Source organism: Dendrobates tinctorius, unplaced genomic scaffold (genome assembly GCF_039654945.1).
Source record: "Dendrobates tinctorius isolate UK_male_01 unplaced genomic scaffold, ASM3965494v1 ptg000032l, whole genome shotgun sequence".
NCBI classification, from domain to species: domain Eukaryota; kingdom Metazoa; phylum Chordata; class Amphibia; order Anura; family Dendrobatidae; genus Dendrobates; species Dendrobates tinctorius.
The window spans coordinates 18,096,241-18,119,678 of record NW_027361700.1 but is presented as its reverse complement, the minus strand read 5'-3'; the positions used below and the strand labels follow the sequence as shown (position 1 = coordinate 18,119,678).

General features: G+C 44.0%; 1 protein-coding gene across 11 annotated transcripts in view; it reads left to right on the top strand.

Moving 5' to 3' along the window:
* FBXO47 (F-box protein 47) overlaps positions 1-23,438 on the top strand; it is a 293,552-nt gene that overhangs the window by 262,050 nt on the left and 8,064 nt on the right. For 10 of the 11 annotated variants that reach the window (XM_073572527.1, XM_073572534.1, XM_073572538.1 and 7 more), the window contains one exon: positions 10,228-10,387. In XM_073572527.1, the coding sequence (XP_073428628.1) occupies positions 10,228-10,387 (160 nt within the window). Of the gene's footprint in view, positions 1-10,227; positions 10,388-10,764; positions 11,083-23,438 lie in introns of those variants that run through there. The other variant, XM_073572528.1, reaches the window with a different exon arrangement.

Sequence of the window (23,438 nt, the reverse complement as noted above, 5' to 3'; positions counted from 1 at the left end):
AGGCAGCAGATTTCAGGTGCGGGAGAGAGCGTGATGCCGTTTACCATAATAGATAGATCGGGCAGGGAAGATACGCAAGATGGAGGAAAGATAATGAGTTCAGTTTTGACTACATTGAGTTTTAGGAAGGGAGAGGTGAAAAAGGAGGATATGGCTGATAGACACTCCGGGATTCTGGACAGCAGAGAGGTGACTTGTGGGCCAGAGAGGTAGATCTGAGTGTCATCTGCACACAGGTAATAATAATAAATAATAATAAAGTGCGTTCGCCAATCGGGGTCCACCGTGCAGTAGGTGTTACAACCACTGCTGAGTAATGGCAGACGAGCAATATGGCGATATAATGCGCACGGGTTCAACTTCACCCGAAGTGCGCAAAGCGGGCTCTGTTCACACACAGAGGCGCCGCAGCAAAAACATACAAAAAGGCTGAGCCTGTTAGAGTCACAGGCCTCAGGTAAATGCACACACGGTATAAGGTCACAGGAGCAGGAACTAAGACAGAGGGGCTGCGTCCATCTAGACCTACCGTGTGTGCGGCGTTGCTACTGCGAACTCCAAGAAGGGCTGCAGCGCGGTGCAGGATACTGCCGCTGGACGATAAAGCTACAAAGCAGGCGCTATGTCGGACACTAGAGCAGAGGTGCGGTGTGCACAGTGGCCTAAGGCTTGCCACAGACTGGCGCACACTACTGAACTAATTCCCTAACCATATGCGTAATATCAGAGGGAAGGGGTTTCATAATAAGTCAGTCACCAGAATCATACATCCATCACCATTCACACATAGCAGTATAGTCTATACTAGCGCATGGCAGAACGGCCATGCGCGCTTTTTATAGCCGTGCGGGACCTTCCAGATCTCCGAGATGGACCAATGAGATCTGGAACAGGACCTGGGCACATGACTCCCGATCTCCAATGGGAGATCGTCTCGTGAGCATGCCCAGTAGGAGCACAGAGAGACTTAGTCTCTGGAGCGGTCTGCTGCAAAGTAATCTCCTCTGTAGTAGAAAGACAGCAGGAGACCGCAGAATGTGAGGCTCTTGATTCCTGCAGAGCAGACGCAGAAACCTGACGCCTAACACAGGTGGTACTGGAAGCCATGGGACTTTATGAGTTGTCCTAGGCCAAGAGTATAGATGGAAAAAAGTAGGTGCCCCAGGACAGAGCCTTGGGGGACTCCAACAGAGAGGGGGCGGGATGAGGGGGTAGTGTGGGAGTGGGAAACGCTGAATGTGCAGTCAGAAAGGTATGAGGAAATCCAGAACAGGGCAAGGTCTTTGATGCCAAGGGAAGAAAGAATCTGTAGCAGTAGGCAGTGGTCAACTGTGTCAAAGGCAGAGGACAGGTCAAGAAGGAGGAGGATGGAGAACTGTCTGTTAGCTTTGGTTGTGAGTAAGTCATTAGTAATTTTGGTCAGGGCAGTTTCAGTGGAGTGGTGGGGGCGGAAGCCAGATTGCAGGATGTCAAGGAGGGAGTTAGATGAGAGGTGGGAGGAAAGTTGAGCATGGACATGCTGTTCAAGGAGTTTGGAAGCAAATGGGAGCAGTGATATGGGGCAATAGCTGGGCATAGCAGTTGGGTCAAGGTTTGATTTTTTGAGGATGGGTGTTATGGTGGCATGTTTGAAGGCAGAGGGGAAGGTACCAGAAGTTAGGGATAGGTTGAAGAGAATGGTTAGGGCTGGAATGATCATGTTAGTGAGGTTGGGGAGCAGGTGGAAAGGGATGGGGTCAAGTGCACAGGTGGTGAGGCGTGATTTTGAAAGGAGATTAGTAAGCTCTCCTTTAGTGATGTAGGTTATGCACTGTGTGCCTCTGAAGCCTGGGAAGCGTATACTTGGTTTCAGAGGCTCAATGATGCTGGTGATGACACTGGCTCTTGCAAATCATGTTATCACATCCACAGGGGCAAGATAGCATGCAAAGGGGGCCGAATAGTTTGGGGAAACTAACACCCCTTCCACTGGTCAAAGGCCTAATTAGCATAGGAAAAGCAAAGGTTCTAAATACTTTTTTAAACATGAATGTAAGTGAATAACTTTATAGTGAGCTTGTCAGGCAGGGAATAATATGTAACAATACATATGTGAATGCTGCTGGATTGGAGGCCATGGGGGACCTGACATGTTTACTTTAAAGGTCCCCATACATATTTGATAACTGTTGCTTGAAAAACTGCTATCAATCCGGAGAGCTGCACTAGCAGACTCATATGACAGCGGCTTATCTCCATACCAAACAAAAGTATCAACTGTTGAAATTCCAATAGCAGAATCCTTCTCTTCCCCGACATGAGTCAGGAGGCCGTCATGCAGATTAAACATTCAGATGATCTTGTTAGTATCAGCAGTTTCGGATGACTTTTGTCTAAAGTGTATAGGAACCTTACAACTATGTATATTTTTATCTTTTCTTTACCTTGATCAGAAAGGTAAAGGGGTATGCCTATCTCAGACTATGTTTATATCTGACAGCCATAAGTGGCTAATGGCACAGATAAAGCCGGGTGGGTTGTGCGGTTTCTTTTTTTTTTATCTATCATATTTATTGGAATTTTTGCTAATTAACATCATTTTCAAATTGAATGAACCACATCCAGTACGCAGACTGGGCAACTAACATTGTTGGTATTGTTAATATGATATACAAATATCTGATTAAAGATAGCCACAATTATCAAGAAAATGTCAATTAACATATGTATGGAAGGGAAAATATAAAAATAAATAAAATGTCAAATTAAAATTCTAAAATATAAAAAGGGGAAAATTTCCAGTTGAAGCATTAGATCTACTCCCTTTAGTGCTTAAATATGAATGCAAAGTTGGCCTAGGTGATTTTTTAGGTCTTCTAAGATATACCATGCAGTATTGAAGAAAGGTTCGGCAACATTTCCAAATTTCTCATATGGTATGTACAAAAATGTATAATACTTCCATATTGGAGGACATTTGCCTGCTTGTGACTTTTTGCTGATAGGCGCATCTTGTTTCACCTCTATAAGGTGTTTTAGTTTAGTTTATTAATTCCTGTAAAGAGGGGGTGATCAGTTCTAACAAACATTTAAGAATTATTCTTTTGTTAAAGCACCACTGCAGCGGTTTTGTTTTTCACTGCTGGAGTGGTGCTTTAAACGTAAGTACCCTTATTCTGACTCATGGATAGGTAGAACGTATGGTGCCTGGATAGACCTCTCTTTCTGGGCCCCTTCCGTATCGACCTGTACTCACGTTCATACCGATTAATCAGACAGCTTAACTCAGCCACGATCTCATGTAAGAAGACTCCAGGAAAAGAGGGATGCTTTAACTGAAATTCTTGTATTATGATGAAAGCAGCAGGTAAAAAGGAATATTCTTCAGAGGACATGTAAGAAGATGCATACAGATGGAGGGACGATCACAAAATGGAGAATGAAGGAGGGAACAAACATACATCACAGGACTACAGGGAGAGAGTTGGGACAAAATACAGGGAAAGGCAAACTTCTGCCTAGCAACAGATGATGCAACGCAAACAATGCAAATATTAAATGATTTCCCAAGTCGTGGGACATGACACTCCCTGTCTGAAATCCTTGGATTTCACGATGTCCTTAATTCTTCGAAGTCGTTCGAACCTGAAAAACAAGAGAAAAGAAAAACATGTATGCAATAATAAACATCAAACATTTTTAAAGTCCAACTCATTGTTGTTGATCCGTAGATCACACCGGAAGATAAGTCCAAGTCTATTAAACCCATCTTCGGATTGGGGAAGCCGCAAACATGCCAACTCTTCCACCAACCCAGCAATCCAATGCAATGTTCAAAGTTCAATCCAATGGAAAATGTCAATGTTCAATAAAACTGGGGGATGAGTAGGTATGCTCCCCGCCGTGAGCAACGTCCAGGAGCAATGTTCAGTTCATGTGACGTCCTCCTTTGGCAGTAGCAGTACGAGATCGGTGACCGGACGGAGGAAGGTTCGGGTAGAGCCCCCTTTTGTCACCTTAACTTCTGTCTTACGCGTCTTTCCGTCCTCGCTGGGCATGACCTTGGTGTTAAGACCCATTGGCCAGTCGTTACGATGAGCCTCTTTGTCTTTTAAGAGAACAAGGTCTCCGTAGAAGGTAAACCAATCAATTGCAATGTCCATTTCGTCTCTTACAACTTCAGCAATTTCTACTGCCAGTACTGCAGCGCAAAGTTCGAGTCTGGGTACAGAGTGTGCAGGCTTCGGGGTTAATTTGGCCTTACCCAGGATAAAACCACAATGCACCTTATTAGCTTCTAAGGTCTTCAGATAAGCTACTGCGGCTATGGCTTCTGTAGATGCATCACAGAAAATATGAACTTCTCTTCTGATTGCAGCCAAAGATGATCTTGGAGAATAACAACGTGGGATTTGGAGTTGCTCCAAGAACTTCAATGACTTCTTCCATGTCTCCCACCTTTGCTGTTTCTGAGTTGGAAGCGGGGTGTCCCAATCAGTGTTCTCGGCAGTGAGCTGTCTTAACAGTATCTTGCCTTGAATAGTGATGGATGCTACAAACCCAAGAGGATCGTAGATGCTGTTTATGACAGATAGGACTCCTCGTTTGGTAAAGGGTTTGTCACAGGGCGACACTTGGAAGGTGAAGGTGTCCTGTTTGATATCCCACAGTAGACCAAGGCTGCGCTGTGTGGGAGGAACATCAGAACCTAGGTTGAGGTCCTTTAGTTTCGTGGCATGGTCCTCAGATGGAAGCGCGCTCATTACCTCTTGACTGTTAGAGATGATCTTGTGGAGTCTGAGGTTTGATGTGGATAGCATTTCCTGTGTCCTGGAGAGTAGGTCAATTGCCTCTTCACTTGTGGGCATGGACTTGAGCCCGTCGTCTACGTAGAAGTTCTTCTCTACGAATTGACGAGCATCGGATCCGTACTCTCTCTCACCTTCCTGGGCTGTCCGTCTCAGTCCGTAGATCGCCACAGCAGGTGAAGGACTGTTGCCGAAGACATGGACCTTCATCCGGTAGTCTATGACTTGATTGTTGACATTGTTGTCTTTGTGCCATAGGAACCTAAGATAGTTTCTGCTGTCTTCCTTCATGATGAAGCAATGAAACATCTGCTGAATGTCGGCCATTATAGCAACAGGTTCTTGTCTGAAGCGGATCAATACTCCAAGGAGGCTGTTGTTCAGGTTGGGTCCAGTTAGTAGCAGGTTGTTGAGAGAGAGGCCTTCATACTGAGCACTGGAGTCAAACACCACTCTGATCTGGTTAGGCTTGTGAGGGTGATAGACACCAAAGGATGGAAGGTACCAACATTCTTCTCCTTCCTTCAGTGGTGGCGCAGGTTCAGCATGATCTTTGTCAAAGATGTTCTGCATAAAGTCAATGAAATGCTTCTCCATTTCTGGTTTCCTCTTTAGGGTACGTTTTAAGGATGAGAACCTTGCAGTTGCTTGCTGCAGGTTGTTTGGCAACCTCGCTCTTGGGAAACGAAAGGGTAAAGGAGCTACCCAACTGTTGGAGTCATCTTGAACAAATTCTTTGTCCATAACCTTTATGAATTCTTTATCTTCCCTTGTGGGTGCTAACTTGTTGTCTTCACTTGTGGAATCGAACACTGTTGACCCGAGGTTTTCGTCCCAGGGCTGGAGCATGTTCATGTTGTTGAAGGATTCCTGTTGCCTCTTGGTGTTGCTCACTTTCTCTTTCACCCAGTAATGATGTGGGCATGGCTGAAAATGAGTGCAGCGACCATTTGGCAAGATGTGTGTTTTGTAAGAGGAGATGTTATTAGGTCTCTTCATCTTGTGTATGCAAACATCGCCTATAATTACCCAGCCTAGATCAAAGCGTTGGGCAAATGGTGCGTTGTGTGGTCTGTTAATTTGCTGACGTACCTTGTGCAGCCGGAGAATGTCTCTGCCAAGCAGAATCAGGATATCTGCGCTGTTGTTGAGGGCTGGTATCTTGTTTGCTATTCCCTTGAGATGTGGGTGATGAAGAGCAGCCTCTGGCATTGGGATCTCTTCTCGATTGGATGGAATCTGGTTGCACTCGACAAGTGTGGGTAAGGGTATCTCTACGGTGTTGTCGAGGGATGTCGCTATAAGACCACTGGCCCTTCTCCCAGAGACCTCTGTAACACCGCTGCAGGTACTTAAGGTGTAAGGGTAAGCATTTCCCTTTAAGTTAAACATATCAAAGAGTTCTGACCTTGCAAGTGATCGGTTGCTCTGATCATCCAAGAGGACGTACACCTTCACGGCTTTCTCTGGGTGACCATTGGGATATACGTTCACCAGACAAATCTTCGCACAGGACTTGTCCCAGAGACCTTCTCCGCAGACTTCTGTGCATGAAGAAGATATTGTGGTATGACTTGCAGTTTGAGCTGCGTCCTCCCCGCCATGGCTCGTGGTGGGGGAAGGAGTACGTGTAGAGTCAGGACGGTATGGGTGGAGTGCTTGTACGTGATCCTCACTGTCACACTCCATACACTTAATTTTAGTTTTACAGTCTTTAGCAAGGTGTTCAGTAGAAGCACAACATCTGTAGCATACCCCAAACTTCTTTAGAAGTTCCTTGCGTTCTTGGAGCGGTTTCTTCCTGAAGCCGATGCACTTTTTTAAGGGATGTGGCTTCTTGTGGATGGGACACTCACGATTTGGGTTCTCTATCTTTTCACCCTTGTTGTTCTTGCCTGGGGCTGATGTTGGTAAGGGAAGAATATCCGTCTTCTTCACTGATACTGGACCCCTGCGGTTTCTGTCATTCGAGCGTGTGCTCACGTATTTAGAAGGAGGTGAAGCTGGGCCACTGGATTCTCCGTAGGAAAAGCTTGGGTCGTTCTTACGCTCTGCAATGTCTTTTATAAACTCACAGAAGTAGGAGAACGGAGGAAATGACACTTGATGGTCTTTCTTGTATTTTGACCCTATTGCAGTCCACTTCTCTTTTACATTGTATGGTAGCTTGGAAATAATGGGGTTTACTCCACGAGCAGTGTCCAGGTAGCTGAGGCCAGGTAGGTGGGTGTCTGCCTTGGCCAGCTGGAGCTCTAACAGCAGGTCACTGAGCTCTAGGAACTTTGAATTGTCCTTGCTTGATATCTTTGGAAAACTCTGTAGTCGCTTGAACAGTGCATCCTCTATGGCTTCTGGACTGCCAAAGTTTCTCTCTAGTCTTTCCCATGCAGCCATGAGACCAGCCGTTGGATTACTGATATGTACAGACCTGAGTCTCTTGACACGCTCTGTGGATTGTGGTCCTAACCATCTGATCAACAGGTCCAGCTCTTCCGCAGCAGTGATGCCGAGGTCACTAGTTACGGTTCTAAAGGCACTTTTCCAACCTCTGTAATTTTCAGGTTGGTCGTCGAACCTTGTGAGACCGGTTTTAGTAAGTTCACGGCGAATCATGTACCTTGCGAAGTCGGACATGTCTGTTCTTTCTGACTTAGGATGCACAATTGTAGGCTGAGCGGTGTTGTACATAGGGGTGGAGACGTCCTGGCCTTGAAACGTGGGGAAGTATGGAGTGGCATATGCATTTAGTCCAGCAACTGGTTTGGTGGGTATAGTTTCTGCTACCTGCGGAGGTGGCACTGTGTGGTTGTCGAGGGTATAATGACCTGCCGGCATATTGGGTTGCATGTAGGTATTAGCCTGTGGAGTTTGGTGAGATGCAGGGTTTTGGCGCATACTGGAATATGAAGGAAGTTCAAGTTTGGGAGCATTGTACTGACCTTGAATGCAGGATTCTGTAAGTGGATCGGCATCCTGGTGCTCTGGAGAAGCGTCAACACCATCAGGTGTGTTAGTGATGATCTGCGGTTCGCCATCTTGGCTTAGCACGTAGTCTCTTGTGCGTTCAATAGGGTCTTCTGCCTCCATTTCACACAAACTGACGCTGTCTCTTTGACTCCCACTGATAGCCTGCTCGAGTACCTTTAATTCTGCCATGGCTGTTGCATGCTCACATTCCTTCTCTAGAGCTTCCATGCGTGCCGCTTCAGCGTCCATTTCTGCTCTATTTTGTGCAGCAGCTGCATCCATTTCTGCTCTCTTTTGTGCAGCAGCTGCATCCATTTCTGCTCTCTTTTGTGCAGCAGCTGCATCCATTTCTGCTCTCTTTTGTGCAAAGGCAGCTTGTACCTTAGTAGTTTCAGCCTTAGCACGTGCTCTTATAAGCTGCTCAGTAAGAGTAGAATATTTTGATGAACTTGACCTAGATGAACGTTTTGAGGCTTACACGATTTGGATGAGCGAGTTGATGCATCTGGTGTTCGTGCAATTCTAGCCTCTATCTTGGCTTTAATGTCACGTACAGTGCAGTCTCTTTCAGAATTAAGCTGCTGGAAACCTTGCAATTCGTTTAAAGTCTCTGGGAGATTCAGTTTCTTCAGGAGAATAATATATTGGTCACTCTTCTCCATATACATTTGGTATGCTGTGCATAATTGTTCTAGGACTCCCTCTGGTGGTAACTCATGAGAAGCAGGCCTTGATGCAGTGTCTATATGACTCAGCACTTTCTTCCATACTGAAGACACATAACTATATAATTCACATTTTGCAGTCTCTAAATTCTCCATGACTTTCCATGTGGGTTTGACTGTACGTTTTCCCCTTTCACTAGATGGTGGATGGGGGTCTGGGTCTCTTTCCTGTGCTTGTAAGTCTGGTAGGGACATTGTATTCCTTGCTTCAGACATGATTAGATTGCAGGCAGGAAGAGTTGATGATGGGGGTTATACTTCCCACTGTTCAGCAACAGGAAATACACAGACTCTGCACAGAGTTGATACTTTGTATCTAATGCTGGAGCAGCTGCAGGGTCTTGTGTAATGATGGGAGTTATATTCCTCTCTGTTCAGCTGCAGTGTGTGGCTTCTATGCACGCTGGGGTCTGGCTGGAACTGGGTTACAGTCTGTCTGGGAAATGTCTTTTTCCACTGAGATTTAGCACAGACCTTGAGTTACTGTCTCTGAAGGCAGGTTATTCCTTTTTACTATTCTGACTCATGGATATGTAGAACGTATGGTGCCTGGATAGACCTCTCTTTCTGGGCCCCTTCCGTATCGACCTGTACTCACGTTCATACCGATTAATCAGACAGCTTAACTCAGCCACGATCTCATGTAAGAAGACTCCAGGAAAAGAGGGATGCTTTAACTGAAATTCTTGTATTATGATGAAAGCAGCAGGTAAAAAGGAATATTCTTCAGAGGACATGTAAGAAGATGCATACAGATGGAGGGACGATCACAAAATGGAGAATGAAGGAGGGAACAAACATACATCACAGGACTACAGGGAGAGAGTTGGGACAAAATACAGGGAAAGGCAAACTTCTGCCTAGCAACAGATGATGCAACGCAAACAATGCAAATATTAAATGATTTCCCAAGTCGTGGGACATGACAACCCTGCCCACGGTCATATATTCACCCTCTGGCGTCTTCACCATTTTTCGATGCCAGTCAGCGCAGCTCCTGAGTGGCTGAAACTAAGAAGCTACGTCACAAGCTCTCAATGGAAGTCCATGAGAGCCAGAACGAGTCTCTCATAGACATACATTGATTAGTGATCTCCTGCTCACTACATGAAACTCTGGACCAGCCAGCAGGTCACAAACTGCAGGGGAAGGAGCGCAGCGGCTGCTGAAAGAGATGAAAACGCCGGAAGGTAAGTATCAGACAGGGGCAGGGTGCGTAGATTTTATGTACCACTCCAACGGCGAAAGAGAGAAAAAACGCTGGAGTAGAGCTTTAATAGGAGAAGAGTATGTAAAAGTTTTGTTGGGCCTATGAATTGGTCAGCTTTGGCTCCCGAGTCACTCCAATAATTTAATGGAGCTAATTGCCTGTGCTGTTTCAGTCACTGCCATAGAATTGAACTGGAGTTAGAGCTGAATGGGATAGAAGGGAATTATAGATTGTTTTTCCTTAATTTGTCTAAACGTAGTTTGTTAAAGAGGATCTAATTGTATTAGTGCAACAGTAACAAAACAAGTAATGTAGATGCACTGTCGGAAAAAAGATGTATGGAACTGTTCCGTAGAGGTTTCCATATAGCATGTGCTGTATTATGGTTTAGTGAAGGAGTTTTAGCGCACTGTTAAGCAAGTATGCTAGCTGGCCAATGTTTAGATTGTATAAGATATTTAAAGATGTCTGTTGCTCCTTAGCTCCCCTCATCAGTCCAAACATTTCTTAGCACACTTCTTTTTTATGTGTGAGTCAGGTTTGTGAAAAGGATTTGTACTGTATGGACTGGGCAGTGAAAATGATGCAGAGAATTAGTAAAGTTTTTAGCACTCAGCAAGAGAGAAAAACCTTCCTGCAGAACGTAGAAAACTCTTTTGCTCATATTATCGTGGATTTGCTGCAATCAGTCATCTCAGGTTAGTGTCTATTTTTCTTTTATCCTCACAGACCTAAAATGTTGCATTAGTAAATATTTTAACTAACATCTATTACCCCCAAAATCTCCTAACAATCATCACTCTGAAAGCAAATGGACTTCAGTCCCTTCATGAGTATTTGGCGAGTTTAGATGTTGTAGATTTTCTGCAGCATTTCTACATCAATTAGATAAATTATGTTACTACCGTTTATTCTTTGCAGTTTTGATGGCTTTTTTATTGTGTTTTTGACCCTACATTTTTTTCCTGCTTTTGGTATGTGATGTTTTAAATCTTTTTGATACTTCCTAGTATTTGGCTTTGACAAACTATATTGATACAGTCATGTGTGCATTTTATGTGTTTTATGCCTGCAGATTTTATGCATCTAGTGCAATTCTGCAGTCTGCACATGAAACAACGTACCCAAAGGGGAATTTGATATGATGCAGATTTGAAACACGCATTGCAGGATATTACTATATATCCCATCCCATATTTGCTGGAACTGCAGGAACTGTAAGATGCTGTGAAAATACTGTAAGCAGCACCAAAAACTCAGCAAAAAAACTTATCATGGGAACTTAACCTTAGAGTTTCATTGAATTCTGCCTATGAAACTTTCTCATGTATGTGAAGTGGAAATGGCCACTATTAAATTCACTGAAATAACAATATACACATTATATAAGCAATTGTTTTTTCATCTCTCCTTGACTTTATTGCCAAATATTGTTAGAGCTAGAGTCAAGAAGATCCTGGCCCCTATCTTTAACTGCAATCAACACTTGTAATACTGGTGTCTTCCGAAGACCTCAATGCTTCATGAACTCAAAAAAAAATCCCTAATTTTTAATGTCTGTTTGTTCCAAAACCAGCTATCATCATAAAATATGTAGATTTTAAAGTTTAAACGTTATTCTATATCAATTAGCTAGGGGATAACTTCCCCATTGCTGGGGGTCTAAAACTATCTGCAATCAGCGGGTCTTTGTCACTTCCATAAGAATGCTATGCGCATGATTGACCTCCACCCCATTTAGGCTACTTTCAGACTTGCGTTAGGAGGCGCAGCGCAGGACTGCCGCTAAGCTCCGCCTCTGGCCTCACCTCATCCGGTCAGCTCCTCCTATGGGCGCATGATGCTGCATGCGACCGGCATACCCTATATTTAGCGTTGGGTACGCTTGGTGTGCGCTGGTATGCTTTTGCCAGCGCATGCGCCCTTTTTGCGCTGCGCCGAGCGCACAAAAATGCAACATGGTGCGTTTGGCGCACGTCGGCGCAGCGCAAAAAGGGCGCATGCGCAGGCAAAAACATACCAGCGCACGGCCAGCGTACCCAGCTCTAAATATAGGGTACGCCGGTCGCATGCAGCGTCATGCGCACATAGGAGGAGCTGACCGGAGGAGGCACGACCGGGGGCGGAGCTTAGCGGCGGCCCTGCACTGCGCCTCCTGACGCAAGTCTGAAAGTAGCCTTACATGAGGCTTTTTTAGGGATCGATGGATGGTGTTCCCAGTTGTTGGACCCACTGGGAAGTTATCTCCTATCTCACCGATAGTGTATAACTTCCAAATTTAAGAAAATCTTTTTAAAGGGAACCTGTCAGCACGAGTGTGCACAGTATCCTACACACAGTGTTAGGTCAGCGCCATTATACTGATTAAAATGATACCTTGGTTGATGAAATCTATCTTATGGTTGCTCTTTAATCTTTATTTTCAGTTTTGTGTTAGCGATATGCTCATGCCCTAAGGGCAGTTTCACACGTCCAGATATTTCCGGTACCGGTAAACACGTTCCTGGAGCAATCCGTGTCCGTGTGGACACGTATACCATCCGTGTGTCATCCGCTTGCGATCCGTGTGTCCGTGTTTTTCATCCGTGTGCTGTCCGTGTATCATCCGTGTGCTGTCCGTGTGAATACGTATCCAAACCTAAAGTTTCTATGTCCAAATGAAGGGTTAATGCGTCAATTTAATGCTTTAAAATGGGAAAGGCGTGAGCCATTAGTGATGAGTGTTTTAAACATTGCCCAAAAGGTTTAATACAATGACATATTAGCTTAGGGTTGTGTGTTATTATTCCTTAGGCCTCACAAATATGTCTATTTCAAATGAGGCATTGTTGTGGTTGGCATGGCTTGTGTCACGTCGCTTTGGGGTTCGCCAACATATGCTTGGTGAGGAACCACGGGGAAAAAAAGACTATGGGTTCATCCTATACTATTACTCCGTGGGGCACATGGTCATTTTACGTTGAACTTCGCCAATGCCCATTGAAGTTTATGGCTTTCTGTCGCCTATCCATTTCTGGATTTGACACAATTCTTTAGTTTTTGCGTCCTTACCTTCTCAGACAAGACACCTGCATGCGACTAAGCATTTCTCCGGAGGAGCGTTTGCTAGTAACCGTGAGGTAACTTTTGTAAATCACACATTTGTCTCAGGCTTTCACATCATATTGTGTAATGTTTGATTTCCCTAGGTTACACACTAAACATTATTTAAACAGCCATGCATGTCTTGCTTAACATTCTCCTACAACTACAGGCCAAAAAACAATTTGGCTATGACGTATTACTATTAACCTAATCTTATTACCCTCACCCAAACTAGTAACATGCCAAATTTCGGAGCTGTCTATTCTAACTTACACCTGTGTGCTTCCTTCATGGTTGCTATTTAGATTTTAATCAACATATCTGTTATGATTATATGTGCTGTCTGAGATTCACTATACTAGTATTGTTTTCATTTCCATCATATTTTGTACCTTTTTAGTATTGTTAGACACCTAAACTATTGTTTTGTGAACAGATTCCTGGCTACTGGCAATTCATTTTGTTCCCTCCATTTTGAGTTCCTCCTTGGAACGTCAACCATATCCGGGATTGTGCGCTCAACCTGTGATCTCATATGGGACAAGCTGAAGAGCCGATTCATGCCTCAGCCAACCACGCAAGACTGGGTCAGAATTGCCCAGGGGTTCATAGAAGCCACAGAGTTCCCAAATTGAATAGGTGCCCTGAATGGTAAACACATTCGTGTGAAGAAGCCCCCAAAATCAGGGTCTCGTTACTTTAATTACAAAAAATATTTTTCCGTAGTGCTGCTGGCTGTAGCTGACAGCAACTACTGTTTTGTAATTGCTGAGATTGGGGCATATGGGAGTGCCTCTGATGCTCGCATCTTTCGATATTCCAGATTAGCTAGGCGACTTGCTGAGCAAAATTTTAATATTCCCCAACATGTGTGCTTCCCGGAGCCTCATCCCCACCTGCACCATTTATTATGGTTGCTGATGAGGGTTTTGCACTGTCCAGGCATGTTCTTCGCCCATTGTCCGTTTGGACACCTGTAGGCGAATTTTAACATGCGACTGATGAGAGCACGTCGATTGGTTGAGTGTGCTCTTGGAATCTTTACTAGTAAATGGCGTATCTTTGAAACACAAATCCAGATGCATCCAGACAATGTCCAGGCAGTCATAAAGGCAGCGGTGATTTTGCATAATTTTTCAAGAAAACAAGAACCATCCTTGGATGATTTGGATGAGGAGAGAGTGGTAAATGTGACATTACCAGAGGAAGGTCAGCGTGCTACCCAAGTTGCTCAGTCTGGCCTTCAAGTCAGGAATCTTTTTGCTGATTATTTTATAACACCAGAGGGTAGTGTACCATGGCAAACTGAGCTGAACAACTAATGTTAGCTTTACATATGTCTGAATTTTCTAAGTGACTTTATGAAATTTTTGTGGCATTTGGCTAATAATTTGGTTAGGGTCTCACAAGACAATGAGGACCCTTGATGTTGGTTGCGGCCTAAAATTTTATGTTGGTAACAGATACCTAGCCTTCTCAAAGTCTTATGGTTAACTATACCAAATAACTAATACCTCATTTTGGTTAATTTATGTCTTGGTTTAGGCTAATGCTTACTTGTAATAAAGTATGTTTCGGCAGCAAGAAAGAATGTGTCTGCCAAAATAAAGAACACCCTGAAGCATTGTGTGTGGTTTGGAATGTTAGTGTGACACATGACAATCAGCTTGAACATACATACTGACATTGATAATTACAATAGAAATAGCCTTTTCCCAAGCTCTATAGTTTATCACACTTGAGGCTGTGACATATATGTTTGAACTGTGTGCAAAGCATGTCTTCTATCCTGTCATCTCCTGATGTTCTACCACCCAACACGCCAGAGTAATGATTGCCTTGTGAGTGTGGAAAATATATACATCTATGTATGTATAGTGTCAACATATGTTTCTATATCATATATATATGTACAGGGATTGGACAAAATAATGGAACACCTATCGTTTTGGCATCATAATCTTCGAATATGTTATAAACATGCAAACCGTGACATATGGTAATGTTTTGTAGTTGATTATTTGTGTTATGTGATATGTGTATGTAAATTAACTGTTTGTTTTGCAGAATTGTAAGAACATTGATGAAAACCTGGTACTAATGGCAGACCTCTCGGATTTTCAAAGAGGCCAAATTGTTGGTGCTCGTATGGCAGGCGCTAGTGTAACAGAAAGTGCCCGAATGCTTGGCGTGTCAAGAGGTACTGTCTCCAAAGTAATGACTGCGTTTGAAAGAGAAGGAAAAACGTCCGCAGCAAAGCACAGGTCCGGCCGAAAGTCGAAGTTAACTGAGAGAGACCTTCGGACTCTAAAGCGAATTGTGAGAGAGGATCGCAAGAAAATCACTGCTGAGCTCAATGAACACCTACAGAACCCAGTTTCCACGAAAACTGTTCGTCGGGAGCTGCACAAATCTGGATTCCATGGAAGAGCTGCAATTCGAAAACCGCTGCTCTCAATGACAAATGTTTCCAAGCGTTTAGCGTGGTGTAGAAACCTCCAGAATTGGTCCCTCGAGCAGTGGAAACGTGATATTCTCAGACGAATCATCGTTTACCCTATTTCCGACCTCCGGCCGAGTGTACGTTTGGAGACAGCCGAAAGAAGCATTCCATCCAGACAGCCTTCTCCCAACCGTAAAACATGGCGGAGGTTCTGTGATGATCTGGGGTGCTACTTCGTGGAGATCCGCCGGGCCAGTGATATCCCTTCATGGAAGAATTAACAGCCGAGATTATTTAGGCATTTTGGGCGACCAAGTGCATCCTATGATTCAAGCACTGTTCCCGGAGGGGAACGCCATCTTTCAGGATGATAATGCACCAATTCATACAGCTAGAATCGTTAAAAGCATGGCACGAGGAACATTGTAATGAAGTTGAGCATCTCATCTGGCCCCCACAATCCCCAGATCTCAACATTATTGAGCATTTATGGTCGATTTTAGAGATTCAAGTTAGACGTCGATTTCCGCCGCCATCGTCGCTCAAAGAACTGGAGGGTGTTTTAACTGAAGAATGGGCTACAATTCCTTTGGAAACAATTCACATCTGGTATGAATCCATGCCTCGGAGAATTGAGGCTGTAATCGCCGCAAAAGGTGGACCTATAGCGTATTTAACTAACTTTTGTTGATGTTTCCAGGTGTTTCTATTATTTTGTCCAACCCCTGTATATATATATATTATATATATATATATATTTTATTGTATGTATACACATACAATACATACATATATCTCATTGATATTGCAAGCTGTCATTGTGCTTACTATCTGCGGCACATGATTTGCCACCTTTGACAATGCAATTGGTGTGTCCAATACCAACAGCCCTCGCCTAATGTTAAGTGTTGGATTGCTGAACTTGTTTGAGCCAGGGACTTCTATTGTGTGTTGTCATCTTCTTAAAAATTACTATAGCAGCATGCTGAAACTTGTTTTCGTTAGTATCCTAAGCCAATGCAAGCTAACTAAATAATAAATTCACACACTATCATTGATCAACATAGGTGTAAATGCCAATACATTAGGATTTGTGTTGCCTTTCACAAGTTGACACCACAGTGTGAATGCCCTGTACCAGTCTGACAAAGTGTGAACAAACTGTGTGCCCATGATTGTACCTTCTTTAATTATAGTATATTTCCAGTAATGTATGTTGTTGGCCATGTGAACAAAACGTACACACATTTAATAAAGATGATCTGTTATATCTACATTGTTAGCAATTGGTGTGTGCCATTACATTTTAGTTTTTACACAATAAACTATGTACTAAATGTGAGTGTTTTGATGCCTGTTTGTTGTAACAGATTCATTTGTAAAAATAAACCAAAATACATAGGAACAATTACCTAAATTATTTATTTTTGGTTCCAACATATGGCTGCAAAATGTGTTTTCCATTCCAAAATGAAAAAAATAGAAAGCTATGTATTTAGCTTACAATACAACAAAACAGTCACACCTCCAACCCCCCCCCCCCCCGCAAAAAAAAGGGTGCAAGCCCACACACACCCAGACATATACCAAACATTTAGGCTGATATCCAAACTATTACAGATAATGAAAGGCTAAACAGGAGCCAAAAACTCAATGTGATGGCCTATTAAAACAAAGCACCTTTATAATTTTTGGGAATGTTGTTCTGGCTGCATTTTTTGGGTACTCAACATATTTAGCAAGATTAGTTACAAATCAACTAAATCACTCTGACTAGAGAAAGACTCTTCGCTGGGATTGAGTGTGATTTCATGTTCTGGGCTGGCAGAGTGTGTGCCCATTCGACCTTTAGACAATTGGCAGCGGCGTATCTAGGGGGGCAGCCGGAGCATTTGCCCCGGGCGCAGCCAGCAGGGGAGCGCAGTCGGGCCGCCTAATGCAGCGGGCCGCAGTGTTCTCCCCGGCGGCTGCATTCTGCCGCCCCCCCGGCCTGGGAGTCGGCGGTTCTCTGTGTCAGCTGTCAAGCTGACAGCCGGCGCAGAGAAGGAGCGCGTGCCGGCTCCCAGGGAGCAATTGTACTGGCGTCTATACCGACGCCAGTGAAATTGTAGCTCTGACCGCCGGGTCAGAGCGACGTTAGCAGCGTGGTCAGGTCATGTGATCACGCTGCTGACGTCACTCCCCGACACCCAGAGAGAACCCTGGTGGTAACTGTGCTCCACTGTGGAGCTACCACTATTCACTCTGGGTATGGTGGAAGATAAAACAGGCAGGGTGTAGGAATAAATGAAAAATAATAAAAAAATTATATAAAAATAATAAAAAATTTTGTTAAAAAATTTTTTTTATAAACAAAAATGAAACATATAAGAACAATAATAAGAATAAATTACCTTTATTAAAAATGGCACAACAATTAGTGCAATCTTGATAATAAATAAAACGGCACACAAATTTTATACATGGTATCATATAATAAATAAGCTATATATTAAAGCTTTCCCAATAACCATGATAGACTGGCTCCATTGCTGACAGGTAAATATATTGCCATAAAGTAAACAAACCACAGTGGAAAAGTGCAATTGTGCAAAAAAAATTATATTTAAATCACTGTGAGCAATGTTGCATTAAAATTGAAAAATGATAGTGCTAACAAATAAACAATGAATGACCATCAGTGATTCAGTGAAACACTACACAATTAAAAGACCAATTTACCTGATGAGCCAGCAATGAAATAAAGTGCCGATAAAACGCGCCCCGACGCGCATTTCGGAATTGCTCTCCTTCGTCAGGGGGTACGTATACTGGTGATCGGTACATACATTTATAGTAAACTTAATTCCGGGCACAAAGCGCTATGGCGCATGTGACGCCTCCGTGCATTGTGTTTCCGGGTCGCGGCGGTGGTGCATGCGCCGTAGCGCTTTGTGCCCGGAATTAAATTTACTATAAATGTATGTACCGATCACCAGTATACCTACCCCCTGACGAAGGAGAACAATTCTGAAACGCGCGTCGGGGTGCGTTTTATCGGCACTTTATTTCATTGCTGGCTCATCAGGTAAATTGGTCTTTTAATTGTGTAGTGCTTCACTGAATCACTGATGGTCATTCATTGTTTATTTGTTAGCACTATCAGTTTTCAACTTTAATGCAACATTGCTCACAGTGATTTAAATATAATTGTTTTTGCACAATTGCACTTTTCTGCTGTGGTTTGTTTACTTTATGGCAATATATTTACCTGTCAGCAATGGAGCCAGTCTATCATGGTTATTGGGAAAGCTTTAATATATAGCTTATTATTTATTATATGATACCATGTTTAAAATTTGTGTGCCTTTTTATTTATTATCAAGTTTGCACTAATTGTTGTGCCATTTTTAATAAAGGTAATTTATTATTATTGTTCTTATATGTTTCATTTTTGTTTATAAAATGTTTCTTTTTTTTAAATTTTATTTATTATTTTTATATAAATTTTTTTTATTATTTTTCATTTATTCCTACACCCTGCCTGTTTCATCTTCCACCATACCCAGAGTGCATAGTGGTATCTACACCGGATGGTCTGCCATCCACTCGTTTCAGAGGGGTTTCGGTATTTCAATTGTGTATCCAATTATTTTTATCTTGATATAGTAATATTTGACCTTATCCCCTACTGTTTAACTTCCACTGTGGAGCTGAAGAACCACCGAAGATGGGAGATGGGGGGATTTGTAGAGGGGATAGGGGTTAATGTGTGGGGGGATTTGTAGAGGGCATGGGGGTTAATGTGTGGGGATGGGGTTAATGTGTGGGGGCATTAATGAATAGGGATGGGGGTTAATGAATGGGGATGGGATTAATGTGTGGGGAGCGTTAATGAATGGGGCATGGTGGTTAATGAGTGGGGATAAGGGTTAATGTGTGGGGGGTTAATGTGTGGGGGCATTAATGAGTGGGGATGGGGGTTAATGAGTGGGGATAAGGGTTAATGTGTGGGGGGTTAATGAATGGGGATGGGGGTTAATGTGTGGGGGCGTTAATTAGTGGGGATGGGGGTTAATGAGTGGGGGCGTTAATGAGTGGGGATAAGGGTTAATGTGTGGGAGGGTTAATGAATGGGGATGGGGGTTAATGTGTGGGGGGTTAATGAGTGGGGATGGGGGTTAATGTGTGTGGGGGTTAAAGAGTGGTGATGGGGGTTAATGAGTGTGAATTGGGTTAATGTGTGGGGTTTTGGAGTGGGGATGGGGGATTTAATGTGTGTGGGGGAATTTGGAGTGGGGATGGGGGGTTATTTAATGTGTGTGGGGGGGATTTGGAGTGGGGATGGGGGTTATTTAATGTGTATGAGGGATTTGGAGTGTGGATGGGGGTTATTTAATGTGTGTGGGGGGATTTAATGTGTGTGTGAGGGATTTGGAGTGTGGATGGGGGATTTAATGTGTGGGGGGATTTGGAGTGGGGATGGGGGATTTAATGTGTGGGGGGGATTTGGAGTGGGGATGGGGATTTAATGTGTGTGTGGGGATTTGGAGTGGGGATGGGGGTACTTAATGTGTGTGGGGGATTGGGGATGGGGGGATTTGGAGTGGGGATGGGGGGATTTAATGTGGGGAGATTTGAGGACACAAAATGAAGAGTATGTATGAGGAAACAGTATGGGGGATTGGTGCAGACACAGTATGATGGGTGCAGACAGTATGGGGAGCGAACGGGTTAATGTAAGTGGACACAGTATGGGGAGTGAGGGTGATGGGATGTGTGCAGACACAGTATGGGGAGTCGGGGGTATGTGTGAGCAGACAGTATAGAAAGTGAGGGGGTAAATATATGAGGAGACAGTATGGTGAACAGGAGGGATGTTAGAGGAGACAGTATGAGGAGGGAGGGGAATAGTGTGAGGCGACAGTATATTGCAGATATTTGTATTTAGGGGCATTATAGTGACACTTCTATCTTTAACCCCTTCACAACCAATGACGCCACGTAGGCGTCATGAAACCTGGTACAAATCTGACCAGTGACGCCTATGTGGCGTCATGACTTTAAAGCCCCCCTGTGGGTCGGGTGACCTAGGTCACTGAAAGGTCACCCGACCCGCAGATACAGGGGGCTTTGTTCTTCAGCATAGGGGGCGTGACTACGATCGCTCTGATTGGCTGTTAAAAGTGAAACAGCCAATCAGAGCGATAGTAATATTTCATCAATGAAAATTGATGAAATATTACAATTCAGCAATGTCCGACGTTGCTGTAGCATCGGACATGGCTGGTGACAACGATCCAACCCCCCCCACCCGTTAACGGGGGCGATCTGCCCCCCGCCACTGAATGACAGCGGCGATGTGCCGCCGCTGACATCATCTCCCCCCCGCCTTCCCTCCGCTCCCCCCGGCTTCCGATTGCCCCCCTCCCACCTCCCGGTACTCACCGAGTGCCATTATGGCTCCCGATGTCCCGCGGTCCCGGACCATGGGCGCCGCCATATTGGAAAATGGCAGGCGCATGCGCAGTGCGCCCGCCGGCTCCAATTTCCATTCATTCATTTTGATCACTTTCACAGTGATCAAAATAGAATGAAATGTAAATAAACCCCCCGTTTATCACCCCCATAGGCAGGATCAACTGATAAAATAAAGAAATTATTTTTATTTTTCCATTAGGGTTAGGGTTGGAAAGAGAGTTAGGGTTAGGGTTGGAAAGCGGGTTAGGGTTGGAAAGAGGGTTAGGGTTGGAAAGAGGGTTAGGGTTGGGAAGAGGGTTAGGGTTGGGAAGAGGGTTAGGGTTGGAAAGAGGGTTAGGGTTAGGGTTGGAATTAGGGTTAGAATTAGGGTTAGGGTTGAAATTAGGGTTAGGGTTGGAATTAGGGTTAGGGTTGGAATTAGGGTTAGGCTTGTGGTTAGGGTTGGGATTAGGGTTAGGGGTGTGTTGGGGTTAGGGTTGGGATTAGGGTTAGAGATGTGTTGGGGTTAGGGCTGTGGTTAGGGGTGTGTTGGGGTTAGGGTTGAAGTTAGAATTGAGGGGTTTCCACTGTTTAGGCACATCAGGGGGTCTCCAAACGCGACATGGTGCAACCATTGATTCCAGCCAATTTTGCGTTCAAAAAGTTAAACGGTGCTCCCTCCCTTCCAAGCCCCGACGTGTGCCCAAACAGTGGTTTACCCCCACATATGGGGTATCAGTGTACTCAGGAAAAATTGCACAACAACTCTGGGGGTCTAATTTCTCCTGGTACCCTTGGGAAAATAAAAAATTGGGGGCTAAAAAAATATTTTTGTGGAAAAAAATTTTTTTTTATTTTCACATCTCTGCGTTATAAACTTCTGTGAAGCACTAGGGGGTTCAAAGTGCTCACCAGACATCTAGATAGGTTCCTTGGGAGGTCTAGTTTCCAAAATGGGGTCACTTGTGGGGGGTTTCTATTGTTTAGGCACATCAGGGGCTCTGCAAACTTAACGACGACCGCAGACCATTCGATCAAAGTCTGCATTTCAAAACGTCACTACTTCCAGTCCGAGCCCTTATGTGTGCCCAAACAATGGTTCCCCCCATATATGGGGCACCAGCGTACTCAGGACAAACTGTACAACAACGTTTGGGGTCCAATATATCCTGCTACCCCTGTGAAAATAAAAAATTGCTGGCTGAAAATCTTTTTTTTGAGGAAAAAAAATTATTTTTTATTTTCACGGCTCTGCGTTATAAACTTCTGTGATGCGCTTGGGGGTTCAAGGTGCTCACCACACATCTAGATAAGTTCTTTGGGGGGTCTAGTTTCCAAAATGGGGTCACTTGTGGGGGGGTTCCACAGTTTAGGTACATCAGGGGCTCTGCAAATGTTACATGGTGCCCGCAGACCATTCCATCAAAGTCAGCATTTCATAATGTCACTACTTCCCTTCCGAGCCCCGACGTGTACCCAAACAGTGGTCCCCACCCACATATGGGGTATCAATGTACTCAGGACAAACTGGACAACAACTTTTGAGGTCCAATTTATCCTGGTACCCTTGTGAAAATAAAAAATAATTTTTTGAGGAAAAAAAATATTTTTTATTTTCACGGCTCTGCGTTATAAACTTCTGTGACGCGCTTGGGGGTTCAAAGTGCTCACCACACATCTAGATAAGTTCCTTGGGGGGTCTAGTTTCCAAAATGGGGTCACTTGTGGGGGGGTTCCACAGTTTAGGTACATCAGGGGCTCTGCAAATGTTACATGATGCCCGCAGACCATTCCATCAAAGTCAGCATTTCATAATGTCACTACTTCCCTTCCGAGCCCCGACGTGTACCCAAACAGTGGTCCCCACCCACATATGGGGTATCAATGTACTCAGGACAAACTGGACAACAACGGTTGGGGTCCAATTTATCCTGGTACCCTTGTGAAAATAAAAAATTGAGCACTAAAAAATAATTTTTTGAGGAAAAAAAATATTTTTTATTTTCACGGCTCTGCGTTATAAACTTCTGTGACGCGCTTGGGGGTTCAAGGTGCTCACCACGCATCTAGATAAGTTCCTTGGGGGGTCTAGTTTCCAAAATGGGGTCACTTGTGGGGGGGTTCCACAGTTTAGGTACATCAGGGGCTCTGCAAATGTTACATGATGCCTGCAGACCATTCCATCAAAGTCAGCATTTCATAATGTCACTACTTCCCTTCCGAGCCCCGACATGTACCCAAACAGTGGTCCCCACCCACATATGGGGTACCAGTGTACTCAGGACAAACTGGATAACAACTTTTGGGGTCTAATTTATCCTCGTACCCTTGTGAAAATAAAAAATTGCGCACTAAAAAATAATTTTTTGAGGAAAAAAAAATATTTTTTATTGTCATGGCTCTGCGTTATAAACTTTTGTGAAGCACTTGGGGGTTCAAAGTACTCACCATGCATCTAGATAAGTTCCTTAGGGGGTCTAGTTTCCAAAATGGGGTCATTTGTGGGGGAGCTCCAATGTTTAGGCACACAGGGGCTCTCCAAACACGATATGGTGTCCGCTAACGATTAGAAGTAATTTGCATTTCAAAAAGTCAAATGGCGCTCCTTCCTTTCTGAGCCCTGCCGTGTGCCCAAACAGTGGTCCCCCCCCCACATATGGGGTACCAGCATACTCAGGACAAACTGGACAACAACTTTTGTGGTCCAATTTCCCCTGTTAGCCTTGTGAAAATTAAAAATAGTGTGCTAAAAATCATTTTTGAGGAAAAAAAATATTTTTTAT